Source organism: Actinia tenebrosa, unplaced genomic scaffold (genome assembly GCF_029948245.1).
Source record: "Actinia tenebrosa isolate PJP-AT-01 unplaced genomic scaffold, QUT_ActTen_1.0 PGA_scaffold12__29_contigs__length_12842862, whole genome shotgun sequence".
Lineage (NCBI taxonomy): Eukaryota > Metazoa > Cnidaria > Anthozoa > Actiniaria > Actiniidae > Actinia > Actinia tenebrosa.
This window is the reverse complement of record NW_028292572.1, coordinates 1,652,956-1,670,868: the sequence shown is the minus strand read 5'-3', so window position 1 is coordinate 1,670,868 and position 17,913 is coordinate 1,652,956. Positions and strand designations below refer to the sequence as shown.

The window sequence follows — 17,913 nt, the reverse complement described above, 5'->3', positions numbered from 1 at the left end:
TTGCAAATACGAGTTAAAAACAAACTCTCTTACGACCTCAATAGCAAGACCGCCGCAATCCAAAACGACAAAATCTCAGCATGAAATTCTTGTACATAAACAAGAAACAATGTACATTTGTAAGAATAATTTCTAATAATATCAAAATTCAAAACGACTTGAATAATGACATTCATTGATGATTCAAAGTATGGAAAAGAATTAAGACAATGAAAACACTCACACCAACTTTTTATCTCGTATAAAGAAATCAGGTCGTTGCCACGGAAGCTCACACATAAAAACAGGCGATTTTTAAATATTAACAACAAGACCGATAACAAAACAATACCAGATAAAAATATTTATCTTAATTTTGAGTAATGATTCGGATTTGAGCTTTCAACATTGTAACTTTGCTACAAAGCCGGCTTTGTTAAATTTTTTGGATAACGCAAGCATTATGTTAATTCAAAGATCATTCAAAATTTTTCTTAAATCTCATAGTTTCTGGCTTTAAGCCAAAATACCAGCTGCAGTTTGGAGAGTTGAATGACTTAAAAGAGTTCGAAAAAAACAGATAGATGGGCGTATATCAGTATTATTGCTAAATACGCGAGCTAGGGGATGGACGTTTAAGTTTAGAGTAAACAACCAAGTCTTCCGGCGCACGTATTTTCTTGAAAAAATATTTTTGTAATCCAAAATTTAAAGGTCTCCATTAAGCATTCCCGTTTTTGACGTGAATACGTCCTTTATGGAATCCAGCAGAGTTCTCCAGAACAAATAATCAACATAGGCTAATCGTTGGAATAAATCTCTTGATATTAATCTAACTACTTATCTCCGGAGATTTTAAATTTGATTTAAGGGTTTTACGATGTTTTAAATTGATCAAAAAGTCTGAGGATTAAGTACGTACATCACCGGCAAATTGCTCTGTTACTTGGAGTTTTTGTGGCCAAGATATCTTGCTGGGAATTGCTTGGATTTATTCATAGCACATTTCATTTTGGTTTTTTTTATTATTTTGCTTTGTGAGCTCTTGTACAGCTTGCTTTTTTTGTACGTATTCTACGAGGGTGCCAATGGGAGTACCCAATCGTCAGCTAACTACTAATTTTCCAGCCGAATGTCAAATAAATGTTAATAGTCATAATATTAACTAAAATCATGAAATATCAGTTCACTGGTAACTACTAATAATTCCGGATATTTTTTTGGTAACAAAACGATTTTCTTTCCTGATTAGATCAGAAATCGTTATAGAAAGCTGGCAAAACAAACCATCCTCAACTTGTTTTTGTTTTTGTTTTTTGTTTTTTTTTGGCGCGTTATAGACCCCCTATATAGCTAGCTACCTTAGGCCCAAAACAAGAATTTTTACATCCAAGAATCTTCAATTAATGGTTAGGGCTGAAAGGGTTAATTTAAAACGTAGTTTCTACAGGAAAAAAAAAAAAAAAAAAAAAAGAACAGAAAACAAAAGAAATAAAGAATCAAGACTTTGGCTTTTAGTGCCAGATTTCTGAAAGCGCGATAAAAAGATAACAACTGATGTCAATTAAGAACAATATCAGTTAAGTTTGAATCGAGTATAATTAAAAGTAAATGCATGGACGGTCCAAGTCCTAATGATGTTTAAGACTAGAGGAAAGAAAAATTAAATTAATTTTGTAATTATTTTAGAAATTGTCGTAACAAAATTAAATTTCACTGTTTAAACTTTATAACGCGTAAAATGACAGTCTATTAACCACTTTCAAAAATATCCTGCAAGTGACGCTACAGGGAAATACGAAAGAAATCACACATGGGGGGGGGGGGGGGGGGGGGGGAGGGGGGGAGGGGTGGTCTTGAAATGACGGTTGTTTTATTAGGCGAATGATTTGTAGGCCCAAATTCAATTCAATAGGTCCTTTGCAGTTAACGGTCACGTGTCTGTACTGGACTGCAAAATTTTTTAATGTTAAATTGGTGATTCTTTTTAGCTACTTGTAAAGAACTGAATGAAAACATGTGTATCCAGTGTGTTACGAAATGCAGTTTTATTACGATCTCTCAAAACAGGTTGTAGAAAGTTTGTTTGCAGTCCAGTAAATTTCACCCATGGGAATCAAAATGTTCATTCATTTGCTCTCAGTGAATTAATCAGCACGTGATTGCTTAGCTGCAAAGGGCCTATTAATTCAACTTTCGTTTTATCTCAGTTCCATGCCACAACAAAGTGCCCAAATGTCCAATTCCCATGCCTATATGAGCGTATTCATTTGTTAGCGCTATCGATTCAATTTTCCTTGTCATCAAAGTGTTATTATCATCAAGGTTTTATCGCTATCGTCATTTTCCTAACTATTTTTATCACTATAATTATCCTTGTTGTTAAATCTTAGTCGTTATCCCGCGTTTTGCGTTATAACTTACTTTGGCCGTTCATTACATCTTGATCACTATCATTGTTATTTATCATTATCGTGTTAATACTATCGTTGTCTTTATCTTCATAAAGCTATTGTTAACATTCATTACATCTTGATCATTATCATTATTTATTATCTTCAACATTATCGTGTTAGTACTATATCGCTTTCTTTACCTGCGCATCCTCAGATTATCATCCCGCGTTACCGTTACGTTTATCGTTGTTATAAAGCTATTACAGTGCACGCACTAAATCCGTGAACATTAATTAGTACTAATTAGCACTATTTCATACAGAATCCTTTATTTTCTATTGTTTATTTACACTTATTTCAATAAAGTTGGTCACCTGAAAAGCTATAAAGCTGAGGTCTACAAGGATTATGGGTAGATTCATTTTACACGTTCAATCGCTTGATAACTGTTCATGGACTTGCGAATCTCTTACCGGTTACTGTCTCACCTCGTCTGAGCATCATCCAGCTGCAGTTTGTATTAAAAAAGCTTTGTATATATATGCTTTTTTGATATGAAAAGTTTCCCATGATGCTCAGTGATCTCAGCTTTCTAGGTTTTTGGTGACTAACTTTATTGAAATAAGTGTATCACCATTTAGTACTGAAAGGTAGTATTTGTTTCATGGGTTTAGTCCGTGCACTCTACTGATTAACATTCATTATATCTTGATCATGATATAATTGTGATTTATTATTTTTGTCATTATCGTGTCTAAACTATCGTTTTCTTTATCGTTATCTTCATACAGTTATTGTTAAAAAACATTCATTGCAGTCTTGATCATTATAACCTTTATTTGTTATATTTCTCATTAACTTGATGATACTATCGATGACACTAAAGAAAAACGTTTGCGCATGCGTGCACTTCAGCACGTTTTCTAAGCCGATTTTGAAGAGTTTGAGTGAGAAAATAAACGTTTGTTTTCTCCAAGTATACAAAAAAGTTCGAGAGTATACTTTTGTCAGACCAAGATACTGTATTAACAAACACAATATGAAAGCCTTAAGTTTCAAGCATGGACACTAAGGTTTGGCATTTTGTGAAGTCCAATTTATCAGGCATGTTTGAAAGTCAAATTTACTTATGTTTTGACTAATTTGCATACGGATTCAGAACATGCGCAGACGTTTTTCACTCGTGTCACTATCGATGATTTATCGTTGCATTTTCATTGTCACCCCATTATTATGATCACTGTAATTTGCTTTCATCACTATCGGGTTGATACAATCCGATATCGTTAGTAATCGTTACATCCTCGTTATCATAAATAAGGAGAGCACCAATCAGATTGCTCCGTTTTCAATTTGTTCCCAAACGATAAAAAATATTTTTCTTACCGCGAAATCAAGCTCAACGAAAGCTATAAAACTGTTTTATGAGTTCTGAGATAGGGGAAAAAAGTCTTTGTACGATAAAAAAACCAAATTACCATAAATATTACCATTCAAAACCAATCAAGAGCCACGAAAATCTACCCTACCAATCGCAATGCTTGAACAAGAAAAAGCCATTTCAGAGTCAGCACTTCACCTTCCGCTCTTGATGAAAACATTTTTGGGGTCAGCTGAAAAAAAGCTTTCCTGCGCCAATTTTAAACACAGAAATACTTCTTTCTTGTACAACCAACTCTCTTTTTTGATTCGGGAGAGAGAAAAACAGTGATTTTTAATTTTTTAATTTTTTTATTGTAAGCAAACGTACTCTATCAAATAAAAACAATAAAGAAATTATTCGAATGTTTGAACCGTTGGGATAAAATCTTAATAAGGCACTAGTCACTCTGACTAAAGATGATTTATCCCAGGGAGTAACTTAACAACGCAGCACTTCTAATACTATACCGAATCAATTCATGGAAAGCGGTGAAAAAATAATTTAAGCAAGCTATTTCAGACAAATTCTACAAATAATTCAAATAATTACTACATCAAAAACGTTACATATATATTTACCTTTCAAAACGTGAAAAGAGTGAGTCTATCTATCCTTGCAGCTTGGCAGTCTTCAAATAAAGATTATCTGGTTGTTACTGAATGCTTTAACATGATCATTGTCCAATTTTTATTTCGAAATTTAGCAATTTTCTTCGGCAGACTTCAACTGTGATAGCGATTTAGTTTCCTGGGTTTTCGCACACCATGGCGTCATTAAGCAATCGAACTCTAATTTCTCCAGAAATTTTGGATTTAAATATACTAGCTAGAACTCATCATTACACTTTTGCCTTTATCTGAGGGCCTATTCTAGCAAGTCGTTATATTTTATGGCCAATACTGATTAATCCATGCTTTTAAACACTATTCTTCAACGCTATAAATTTTGCACTTACAATTTGTTCACACGTGCCTCATTCATGCGATGTTAAAAGCGCTAATTGTCAAATTAACTTCTCGCCAACTCTCTCAATTTATTATAACGAGTTCTTATGGCAATATGTGATGAACAGATATATGTATTGTACTAGAAGCAGGATGATTTTGAAAAATTTAAATCTTTGGCAAGAGGAAAAAGTCATTGAAAGAAATGATATGTTTATCGTACGAAATTTGTAGTGCTAATATTATGATGAAAGTATAATATCCGCGAGGCGAGATCAGAAAGACAAAAACCTCTTGTATATGGAAAAATGAAATGACAAAGAAATTGTCATATTATAGGCTATTTAGGCACTGGAAGAACGCGTCGAAAATGAATCATCCTTGACTACTGTCGGACGATGAGCACCAATTTTTTTTTCTTCTAATTTATTTGTAAGAGTATTGAAATCACTAATTTGATGGGGTTTAAGAATAAACTTTTTGTATTATGATTTTAAGTCAGGGCATGACTCACAGATTCAACACTGAAACAGCTTCTGAGCTGATCTGAGTCATGGCACGGTTAACTCACAGATCAAAGCCTGAAACCACCTCTGGCTTGATCTAAGTCAGGGCAAGGCTAACTCACAGATCGAATTTGAATTTCGCGTGTTGGGTTTTGCGGAAAACCGGAAAACCTGGAGAAAATGGCCTCGTATCAAGGTAGAGACCTATATATTTACATTTGATGACGAGTTCAGCAAATATGGCAACAAAGTTCCTGTAAAAACTTTTTCGGGTTTTCTATAGTATTTGAGGTCAAAGCAATTTTTTTTCGTAGTTGTTTGTTCTACTTCGCTATTCCTTTTCAGAAAAAACGAAAAGAGAGACAAAAACAATAAACGAAGCATAAAAATAAGTATGGACGCCGCCATATTGATTTCTGTTTGATTCCTTGAGCGGGTTTTATTGAATTACATTTATTTATTTATTCGTTCGTTCGTTATTTTGATTCTAATAGCGCAGCGCGCTGATTCTAAAAATAGCTTAAAGATTCGGACAAACATTGCATTCTGTTTAACCGCTACGAGGATTATACGAACCGATTTTATTATTTTTACTTAAACTAAGATCAACTGCGATCGGCTGTGAAAATTATCTGCTGAAAGTAAACTTGTAAGTTTGTTTGTCCGAATTTCGCCTTTGTCTTCGTTTTTATGACGTCACGGCTGCGCTGCGCTATTCAATCAGTAACACGATCTGCTAACCCTACTCTATGTTGTTTAATGGTTGTTAAACGAAGCCAAACAAATTTCAAACAAGTCTGTAAGTCTTTTCTTCCTAAATTAAGGCAATATTCTACTTATCAACTCAACTAATTTCGAAATAATTATTTAATTTCCTCCGAACTGAGACTTTTAATATGACATAAAATAAGTGAGGTTATTCGATCATAGCGAGTTGGTCTAAATATACAGTAAAGCTTACAATCTCGTACCCAAAGCCTGCGTTTCTTCTGGCCTGCGACGAAGAACGAGGACTCTGGCATAATCCATTTCTTGAGACCAGGATTTCTTGGACTTCCGGTGAAAGAGGGCATACGTTAAAAGACTTGCCAAAAATAAAAAATATGCTCCTGATTTTTAATTTTTATTTTGATCGGAAGTAAAAATAGAACTCTGTTTGAAAGATGATTTTCATTGATCATATTTCACTTCCGAAAAACCGCGCATGCGTCAAAAAATGGATTATGCCAGAAACCTCGTTCTTTGTCGCAGGCCAGAAGAAGCGCAGGCTCTTAGTACGAGATTGTAATACTTAGTGAACGATAGCAGCATCAACAGCTGACCATGCGCAGTGTGCATTGCGTGAGCAACGTCACTTTGGCCAGTATTTAGACTTGCTCCAAGTTTCGCTCGCTAACTTTTTCCAGATGCAAACTTGGATTCAAACAGTGCACTTCCGGTTACGATGGCTTTCTAACCGGAAGTGCACTGTTTGAATCCGAGTTTGCAACGGAAAGAAATAGCGAGCGAAACTTGGAGCAAGTCTAGCCAGTATCTTAAAACATCTTTAAAACATTAATTAATTATGGTATAGAAGTATTTTTTAACCATCAGGAAATAAGTAGCCTAAAATTTTCCATAAAAATTTCACAATTTTTTTTTTCCTTTCCGTTAGTTTTGGCTTTTTATTTTTGTTGTTGTGGGAGAGAAAGAAAAATCCCTTTCGAAAGGACTAGTCTAGACTACTCGTCGACAATTCTCTCCTTTTTTCTAATTCTACTCTTCCTTTTTTCTTTCTTCGCCTTTTTCTCATTCCCATTGTCTTATTTCTTCCTTGCAAGCGCATTTTCCCAAGGTAGAGGTTTCCCAAGCAGGGACTGTGGTCACCATGTAATGTAATGATTGCTGAATGAGCTGCGCTCCTGGGTGTTTGGTCTATTATCTCCCTAGTAATGAGTTCATAATAGTCATCCCAGCGTACCGATATGACATGCGAATCGAATACTTAATCAACACCTGATTACTTATTGATAACATTACGTACAAATATTGATCATTGATTACACTATGGAAAATTCCTTCGATTTCTGTTCGTTCCCACTCGAAATATCCAAGACAGAAGAGATGAGAAAGACCAACCATCTGGTTTAGCAGAAAAACGAGGAATACTATAGGAATGATGCACAAGAAACCTTAGTCGAACCGGTGAGTTTCTTTATTTCATATTTGTATTGATCTCGGGAGCTTATGAAAGCGTTTGAATTTCAGGGGAAAGTTTTGTGTTAGCGAGTAGAGATGGAATTAAAGAAAACGTGTTGAAAGAGTGTTACAAAATTAAGCCCCAAGAAGGATTTCTTTTATGATACTGAAAGAAAAATCCTAAACCTGTTTGTATCAATGATAAACTAACAAGTAATTATTTATTAATGTCAGAAGCATCATCGATCTATAGAAAAAACATTAGCCTAAAACGACAGCCAAAAATACCTCAAGTAACAAACACCTATGTTATGATACTTGGCTAAAACAGAAAACTAGAATTCACGGCTGAAATGTTCATACTGGTTTAAATATATTACCGGGTAGAGAAAAACCGTACAAGTTTATTTTCGGTTTATACGAACATATGTGATTGTAATGGCGGTTTGAATAGTGCATTGTTGGACATTAAAAGCATTAAATTTGTATTTGATATTGAAGGGTAATTCTGATAAGAAACTAGCTCTTTTTTCTAGTATTATTCTGGAGTATTTAGAGCTGGTAAATGATGATGAAGTTCGTATATATCTCGTATTGAAGTGATTTTTTAAGTACAATAAGATAGCTGACTCGCCTTCGAAAGATGTAGCTGAATTTGATCGAAAACCAAACAGAATAAAGAAATGTTAGACGAAAGAAACCTGGACTTTCTACCTCAATTAATTCAAATGATTTTAAGACTAACATTTAGCATTGTAATATTGTCTTTTTTTAAAGAAAATTTGAAATTTGAAACATTTTTTTAAATGGAAGGATATGGTAATTCACGTATTCCTGTGGACCCCTTAAAACTACCTCACAAAAGATAAAAAACAACAAAAAACAAAAATTAAAATAGGAAGAAAGGTCTCAATTTCCCTGAGAAAAAAGAGAGGTCTCTAATTTTTCCAAGACAAACTCAATTTGATAAATTATTTTAATAGTTCCGGTGCATTAACCACTGAATTTGATACGGTGTCCGTGTTTTTACGAAACGTCTGTAAATTTAATTTTTGGATGAAAAACTTCATACTTATAAACTCACGAGGGCTATATATAAGTGCTTGTGTTTAAAAAAAATCCTCTATTTAGCCCCCCCTCTCTAATAAGCCCCCCCCTCTCTAATAATCCCCCCCCCCCTCATTTAATGTACCAATGGAACAATTAATAATTGTTCAGAACATTTCTTTTTAAGTTGCTTTGTTAATGATATCGTGTTTTAGTTTTGCTATTCACAATAATCGTAAATTATACTTGATAGACTAACACAGGTGAATCAAATAATAAAAATGCCATGTACATCACTACAGATTATGTGAGACGCGGTCAATAGTAATGCTTCCGTTCAATCCTGAGTTACAATCATATTACATCCTGACAGCGTACAACCATAGTTGATATTAACTATTAACTATGGTACAACTTACTGCGTTTCGACTAAATCAATAAGCCCCCCCTCTCAATTAAGCCCCCCCTCTCCAATAAGCCCTCCCTCAAACGTACTGGAAATAGATAAACCCCCCGGGGGGCTAAATAGAGGATTTACGGTATGTAATGATAGAAGGAAGTTAAAGGCAATAACAGGAGTAGAAATAAATAAGCATTAATAACAGCTGTGATGACGACATGCAGCATAACACCACCGCCACGACCATCATTATTGCCAATACAGCCTAACCATGCACGATCAGTAGTTTAACACCATGATGAACATTATCACGGCCACCTGACCATCATCACCACCACCATCAGCAACAACAATAATACTAAGCAACATCAAAGAGACTTGACCATCATTAACTTCACTAACTTTCACCAACAACAACAGCAACTACCGCAGTATCCCACTACTGAGCTGCTGCTGTATGCTTTTAAGTAACCAAGATGATATTTCACGTACTTCAACATTGTCACGTTTGAATATACTAGTGCGTGATGATCACGTGACTAAGTAGGTGTCACGTGAGAAATCAAAATATGACTCCTAAGAAACTTTAACAAATTTAATCATCTAATAGACCCCTTGCACAGCACGTCGGAAAACAGCTCCATTTGGAGGACATAACATTGGGTTTCCAATTCTCATTCTTTTGTTTTGTACTCCAAATTGATCTGCTTTGACGTCACATGCAAGGGGTCTATATATAATTTAAAAATGTAGAAATAAATGGGAATATAGCCGGCTGTGGTTCCATTCCTATTCTACCACTGCCTCCTTCTAGAATTTAGAAGTTGATTTTCGCGGGAGGGAGGGAGACGGGAGACGACCGTCGATGAACATGAGAAAAGCAAGAAAAAAATTTGCTTTGAAATAGAGCCGGGGTCGCATTGGTGAACGGCGAACACAGTACACGATTACTATCAAATCTTTGAAAAAACTCAAAATAAATCAATTCACAGGTGGTTGTAAGAATGCCTAGCCATACAGAAGGTCCCGGCCCGTCTTCACACGCTGCGATTTACCGCGTCAAGCATGATCTCCAACAGGGAAAAAACCGCTTAACTTCTGTAAATTTTCAGACTTTCACAATCATTAGATAACTAAATAATAACGATAAACATCTTCAGTAAAGTTACATTAGGAAAACGAGAAGTTTTTTGTGCAAAAAATATTTTAAAACCTGAGAGATTTCGCTCAAAAACATATATAAATTTAAGATTTACTTTTAGAAAAATAAGCAATATTTTATGACGATAAACTATGCTCTACTTGACCATCCTACAGTCCTAGCCACAGTTTGAGGTTAGTTCAGCACAGTGTGGTAAATCTAGCTAAATCAGGACATTAAAATTATAATAAAGACAGTAAACTGGTAGTTCTCTTCGTCTACCAAGTATCGATGTTACAGTGTTTGCAAGACTTCAGTGAACTGATTACACTCTTCTAATGCGTTCAAGATGAGGTACATCAGTATATTAATCTTTTGTTTTGCTTTCCTAAACGAAACGATTGTCATAGAATTTTTTTTATCAAAGATAATAGCGTTGTTTATGTTTATCACTAACAAGTTGAATGAACCTGCAAGAGTTGCATTATGTAGCTGTCAATTTTTCTCTTCGAGTGTCATGAGTCAAGAGCTCTGAATCTGTGAATCTTTTCTTCGTCTTCGTTTTTTATCTGTTGTATTAACTGAAAAGCAAAAAATCCGCTCTGAAATTAACAATTCGAACTCAATAATCACACGAAGAGCAATTAGAAAATTTAGACCATGATAAACTCCTATACTTAAAATATAATTTGAAATAGTTTATGTATATTATTTTGGCATGAAATAGAAAACGGATACATCAAATTCCTGATTTTGATGTACTTTCATGACGAAGGACCTGATTCCTACGCTCATTAGTGCTAAACTTATTAATCCATTTATCTAGAAGATATTTTAATTGAGTGGTTAACCAAACTCACACCTCGAGAAATAAAAACAGTTGATGTGGGCGGAGTACTTCGTGAAGTGCCGACAATGGCTGAATATTTTCAGTAAGATTCTTATTAGTTCTTTACGTCAATGACAAAATAACCAAGATGAAAAATTTAGACGAAGATGTGTGAAAGGATCGGAATAGTTCTTGTTTCGTTTAGTAAGACGAATTTAATACAGTGCAAACAATAGAGTACAAACACTATAAGTGTGTAACATAAATACCACTAAATACTGCTAAATTATGCTAATCCTATTGTTTTCTATTGTTTAATTAGCACTATTTACTACTAAATAGTGCAAAGTGTTGCACACTTCAGGTTTCATGACTTCACTCTACCCAGCTATTTGCTTATATTTCATTGGTTTTAATTGATTTATAAACAGTAGATCGAGAGAAAAAACAAAGGATTTCTAAGACTTCTCCTATGTATTTTGTAAGGTTCGCACAGTAGAGTACAAACACTAAAAGTGTGCAACACTTTGCACTATTTAGTAGTAAATAGTGCTAATTAAACAATAGAAAACAATAGGATTAGCATAATTTAGCAGTATTTAGTGGTATTTATGTTGCACACTTATAGTGATTGTACTCTACAGTGCATATTATGTAATATCAGTGAAAAACTTGTAATAGATTCAACACATTTGTACAAATTAGTTGGTTAAGACCGTAGACCTACAAATCTTTGCACTAATTTGTAAAATTATGTTTTTATAGTTTCACGGATACATGGTACAGCTACTTGCAAGAACGTTGTCATACGAAAATAGAACATTAGTGATTTAGTGGGATAGGAATTATATTAAAAAACAAGAGAAGATCACTGAAGCTGAACTTTTTCTTTTGTCTTTTAATGCATTCCTTTCTCACTAAATTATCAATGTTAATACTGATATCGTATGACAACGTTCTTGCAAGTAGGTGTATACATTTTTCTTTCAAGAGTCATATCACTAGACTTCCCATATACCATTTCGGTCTATTGTTTTCTACGTTCTTGAAACCGACAATGATTTTGCAATTGAGTATATTATGGCCAAGAAGGTTTGAAAGAAGGTTATTTGCACAGCAGCGCACTATATTGTTTAAATTTAAGGAAAAAGGTCCGAAAAAGTAAAAAAAAAGTATTGCATACTTGTACAAAATAACTATAGGAGAAAGTTCGTTTTTCTAGGCTGGTTTTGGCATCTGAAATACTCTCGTTATGATTAACCTCGACGACTCGAGCTTCAATTCATTATCTGCAGTATTCTGTTTTACAAGACAACCGTTTGGGAATAGAGGTTTTGCATCACCACGTGATATGCGAACATGCTGCAGCAATCTTTTATAGTCTCGTGGTTCCCAATTCATGGAAGAACTACGCATGGTTTTTTCGACTGATATTCTTCTTTTCCTCGTAATCGAAGCCTTTATTTGCAATGTTTGTCCGAATTTCGATCCCAAAAGGCTTTGCGATATCTATTTTTAGTAACCGTAAAAAATTCCATTAATACTTACTTACCGCATCTTTCTTTGAGGATGCGCCAACAAAGCGAATTCATGCACAGAGTCTGCAAAGTAGAGGAAATGTTATGACATTCATTCACAGGCCAAATGCTTTAAATATATAGCAGTGTCTAGAGGTTTTGCACAGTCACGTGCCCATACCCATAAAACAACTTGGGTTGCCTGTGGTTATGATTGTATTGTTTTTGCCATCTCACATGGTCACGTGATGGTGCAAAAAGCTCTATTTGCCCAAATGCAGAATTTCCATGTTTGATTTTTCTTACTCACACAGGGCGACAACACTCGCTATGCACGTAGGTGTCGTTCTGACACTCTGCATTTTCTGTCTTTGGTATACAAATGCAGAATGCCGAAGCAGGTAAGGAAACGTGGTATATGTATAACATGGGGGATGGCAAAAAGAAGATCTTATAAGGCTCGGAGGGGGAATGGAATAGAAAAGGAAAGTGGAGCAGAAAAAAGGTAGAAGAAAGGGGACAATGTAGTGAGGAAAGAAAGGAGCAGAAGGGAGAGCAGAAAGGAGAGAATGAGGGGAGCAAAAAGGGGAGAAAGAGAGCAGAAATGAAAGGGAAAGGGGAGGAAGAGGAGGAACGAGGAAAGAAAGGGGGGGGGGGGGGGAGCGGAGAAGGAAAGAGAGGAAAAAACGAAAGGGTGGAAAGCTAGAAGATAACCAACTAGTTATTGTTCACTTACATCAATAATTGAATGTATCTTTTTCAGTAACCATGAAGGCGAGGACCCAGCTACGTTAGCCCTAATAAAAAGCAAAGAGAACGCACACAATTTATCAGCATTTATCAACGATGTCTTAAAGAACTACGATCGCAAAGTTCGCCCAAATGCTGGCGGTAAACCGGTCTTAGTGTTCATAGAGTTTAAAGTCATTTCTTTCGGAGAAATTAAAGAAGCTAACATGGTAAGAGGAAAATTACTGGTCGCTAGTTTTCATGATGTCATAGACGCTATTGTTTTGTACCGGTTTTTATATGACGTCATAGACGCCATTGTTTTGTACCGGTTTACATATGACGTCATAGACGCTATTGTTTTGTACCGGTTTAAATATGACGTCATAGACGCCATTGTTTTGTATCGGTTTAAATATGACGTCATGGCCGCCATTGTTTTGTACCGGTTTACATATGACGTCATGGCTGCCATTGTTTTGTACCGGTTTAAATATGTCGTCATGGCCGCCATTGTTTTGTACCGGTTTACATATGACATCATAGCTGCCATGTTGGTTGTCGTATTTCTTGACGTCATAGCCGCCATGCATGTTGGCTTGATGTCACAAATAAAGTGCATTGTGGTATAGCTTGGGTACAAATAATGCAACATTAGGCATGATGAGAAGAGGCTTTACCCAAGTGAGACCAGAATGCATCATGCCCTCGTCTCCATAACAATCGTCTTGTACAAATTTATACATAATAGGACACTTGCATTATGGCGTCATTTACTACCACTACCAGAATCCCTTGCACACTTTCTTTTGTTCAGTTAATTAGCTGCAATTGTCTTACTATTCTCATAAGAAAGGAATACAAATTGGAATAAGAAAGAAAATTCGCAAAGGGTATCAGTAGCGGTAGTAATGACGTACGTCTTCATGTAAACGGCTTATTTCAATGTCAACACGGAACAGCAGGGGACAGATTGGGTGCTGCTGGGTTACCTGTGGTACGGCTGCTCTTCTAAGGCGGCTGATACTTTTCTTCGCAGGAATATACTTTTGACATATTCTTGAGACAATGGTGGTACGACCCAAGATTTAAGAACAATTTCACTGAGCCATTCACCATGGCCGCCGACCCGACGAAGATGTTTTGGACGCCAGACACGTACTTCTGGAACGTGAAAAAATCCTCTTATCATCACGTGACCCGTGAGAACATGAGAGTCATGATATGGCCTGATGGGAAGATCTACTTTAGCGGCAGGTAAGGAGTAACAATGATTCTTATTGGTTCATATACAGTCAATTCAAAAAACGTTGTCGTCGACCGGTTCAAGCCTACGCGACTGGACCGAAAGGAATATGGGTAAAAATCACTGAAGCGGTTTAAATATTCGTTCTGAATAAATTGTTCCCGCTAGTAATAAGATAATAATGGCCAGAAACAATCCATCAAATGCATGTCTTTGGGTTTAAGGAAACAAAAACAAAGTACTTATGATTCAGTTCACAATTTCGAAAATATGAAGGCATTTTAAAAACGTCTCCTTCAACACTTCCCGCTCGCCTATGAAGGTTCGTGCTGTAAACCAGGCATAACTAGTCAGATAAAATTATGGAGTCAACTCGGCTTCAATGATTACTACCCAGAGTTCCTTTCGGTCCAGTTGCGTAGGCTTGAGTTGGTCGACGACAACATTTTTTGAATTGACTGTATATTCACGTAACTCGTGGTGGCACAAGTCATGATATGGCCTGGGAAGGTCTACTTTAGCGCCAGGTAAGTAGTAACAATGATTCTTATTGGTTCATATATGTTCACGTGACTCGTGAGAACTCGAAAGTCACGGTATGGCCTGATGGGATAAATTATAATAATATTATAATAATAATAATAATATTATAATATAATATAATAAGCCTTTTCATAGTTTAAGAATCGATTCCACTGCGCATGCGATTTTATCCCGAATTTCTCACCTTCTTTTGTCTAAACCTTCTTATGTTCTTAATTAAACAAAGGAAGGTGAGAAATTCGGGATAAAATCGCACGCGCAGTGGAATCGATTCTTCAACTATGAAAAGGCTTATATAATTTAATTTTAACACATGAATTGCATCCAAGTCATCAACAATAAAATAATCAGATAAATATATATATATGAAGATATGTATATACAACTATTTTTTAAATGAGTTTCATATATAAGGCTTTCTGATTGGCCTAGAGTACTGCCCCTTGGATAACAAGGTAGCGTTGTCATAACGACAATCCTGTAGCTAAGGACAAAGAGTTTATGGACGTTTTGCTTACCGCGTAGGAAACTGCTCGCTGAGTGTATGCCTTTCACTACATCAGTTTGTTAGCAAAAAATTTAGACAAAAAACTTTATAAAAAGCAAGCAAGGAAACGCCTAGAAACGTTTAAGTAGAAGAGACAGCCGGTGATATACCTCGGATCCTTCTTGCGCGATCACCAACTTTATTCCATTAATGGGGGATAGAACGCACGATGCTTCGAAAAAACAGACATACTTCCTTCCCCCTGCGCGCGAGATGAAAGATCGTTTACAGACTTTATAGAGACGAAAATATTCATTCATATTTACAGGATTACCTTAACTGCACAGTGTGACATGGACCTACATCTCTACCCCATGGATACACAGCACTGTCCACTTCTGATTGAAAGCTGTAAGGAAAGAAAACTTCATCATATATTTAATTATCACTGGGTACCCTGTGTGCCAGCGAATAACTTAAAAGACTTTCCAAAAATAAAAAAATATGTTCCCGATTTCTAATTTTCATTTTGATCGGAAGTAAACACAGAGCTTTGTTTGAAAGCATGATATTCATTGACCATATTTCGATTCTGGAAAACTGCGCATGCGCCGATAAATAGATTATGCCAGAGCCCTCGTTCTTCGCCGCAGGCCAGAAGAAACGCAGGCTCTGGGTACGAGATTGCTACGTTTATCGTCATTCCCTAGAGTATTATTTTCTTGTTTAACGTTTTCACATGAGAAGACACATAAATAATACACCTCAATAAAATAATCTTATTCTCAAGACCACGTGTCATTCCCTAGAGTATTATTTCATTCTTTAACGGTTTCTCATGAGAAGACACATGAATATGGACACAACTCAAGCAAAGAATCTTATTCTCAAGGGAATGACACGTAGTCAGTAATCAGAGAAAACATTACTCCCAAGGGAAATACGTCTATTAGATAATGCTGGAAAAAGGGATGTAATTAGCCCAGGTTTCCTAGTGAGAGGAATTTAGGATATAAAAATATGCGACCAAATATTTAAAGGTCATGCATGTTTCTTGTCCTGTTTCGATCCGTGCTCTACGTTTTTCAGATGCTTACACAACGAATGACTTGAACTACACTTGGAAAGGAGGAAACTCCCAAGGAATCGAGATAGTGTCCAGTGAAATGGCGCAGTTTGATTTGATTGATGTCAAAACGATTACATTACAGCAAACAAATAGCAAAGGTAAGAAAGAACCTCCATCAGTAAAAATCAACGTGTACTTTGAGTGTTGTAACTAGTGAATAGTGGTAGCCTCTCAGTGGGAGCGATGGTTGTGAAATAAAGTTCGTAAGCAAAAACTAGCCAGCTGAGGTCACTTCGGATCATGGGAAAGTTTTTGATGCAAACTGCAGCTCGAGGATGCTCAGGAGTGGTGAGACTGTAACTGATAAAAGATGTGCAAGTCTACCAACAGTTTAAGATATTACCGCAATGTTTACGACAGTTGCCAGATATGTTTTGAAATTCTAAAACTCTCATGACAGACCTCGGTACACTCAACACTTTGAAAATTCTTTCGTTCGCATTAGAATTTTATATTTTATTTTGTTGCCAACGAATCTCCTTGCGCCACGACAATTTCATTTTCACACTTAATAATAATAATGATGATGATGATAATAATAATAATTTTTAATAAAAAATAATGATAATAATTTATTAACAATCAGTAGCTTTAATAATGCATTATCGTAGGATCCTAGCCAAAGAATGTGACCAAAATCTATATATACAATATCTAAATATATTTGCAACAAATTAATAAATAAAATAAAAATAATAATAATAATAATTTATTATTATTATATAAACTTAGTACATGTTTTTTACCTTAAATAACGATCTTCTTCGTTTTTAGGCTCATTCGCGAGGCTGATAGCAGTGTTCTCATTCAGAAGGCGCACAGAAAGCTTCGTATCTTCCATTTACGTCCCCGCAGTAGTTTTAGTTGTTTTGTCGTGGTGCTGTTTCTTTGTGAACCCGGAAGCAGTCCCAGCACGTGTGGGACTCAGTATCACCACCATCCTGACGTCCATCCTATTACAAGGAAATGTCAATAGCAACATGCCTAAAGTCAGTTACATGAAGGCGGTGGACCATTTCCTCTTGACGTCGTTTGGTTTTATTTTTGCCGCTTTGTTGGAGTATATATTAGTGCTCAATTCTGAACCTGAATTCGATGCTGAGAATTTTTGGAAGAGAAAGAAATCAAAGGAAATGAACTTGAGTGTGGATGTGAGTACTATAGACCCTTTGCATTGATTTCCTAGAGGAATTCCTTTGGGGGGACAAAACAATAGGCCATCTTTTCTTATGCAAAAAAAAAAAAAAAAAAAAAAGAAATCGTTTTGTCCCCCAGAACAATTTCTTTGGGGACTCGACATCGATATGTGCACCCTTTCGTAACCCATATCATCGATATTCGCACCCTTTCGTAACCCATATCATCGATAGGCGCACCCTTTCGTAACCCATATCGTCGATATGCGCACCCTTTCGTAAC

General features: G+C 35.8%; 1 protein-coding gene across 3 annotated transcripts in view; it reads left to right on the top strand.

Moving 5' to 3' along the window:
• The window catches only part of LOC116291275 (gamma-aminobutyric acid receptor subunit beta-2), a 28,441-nt gene that overhangs the window by 8,931 nt on the left and 1,597 nt on the right, over positions 1–17,913 (top strand). The window contains exons 2-8 of one of the 3 annotated variants that reach the window (XM_031698429.2): positions 7,343–7,432; positions 12,675–12,761; positions 13,124–13,319; positions 14,129–14,346; positions 15,694–15,776; positions 16,455–16,592; positions 17,269–17,645. In XM_031698429.2, coding sequence (XP_031554289.2) covers positions 12,691–12,761; positions 13,124–13,319; positions 14,129–14,346; positions 15,694–15,776; positions 16,455–16,592; positions 17,269–17,645 — 1,083 coding nt within the window. In that variant the 5' untranslated portion in view covers positions 7,343–7,432; positions 12,675–12,690. Of the gene's footprint in view, positions 1–7,305; positions 7,433–10,276; positions 10,369–12,674; positions 12,762–13,123; positions 13,320–14,128; positions 14,347–15,693; positions 15,777–16,454; positions 16,593–17,268; positions 17,646–17,913 lie in introns of those variants that run through there. The other 2 variants (XM_089028516.1, XM_031698428.2) reach the window with 2 other exon arrangements.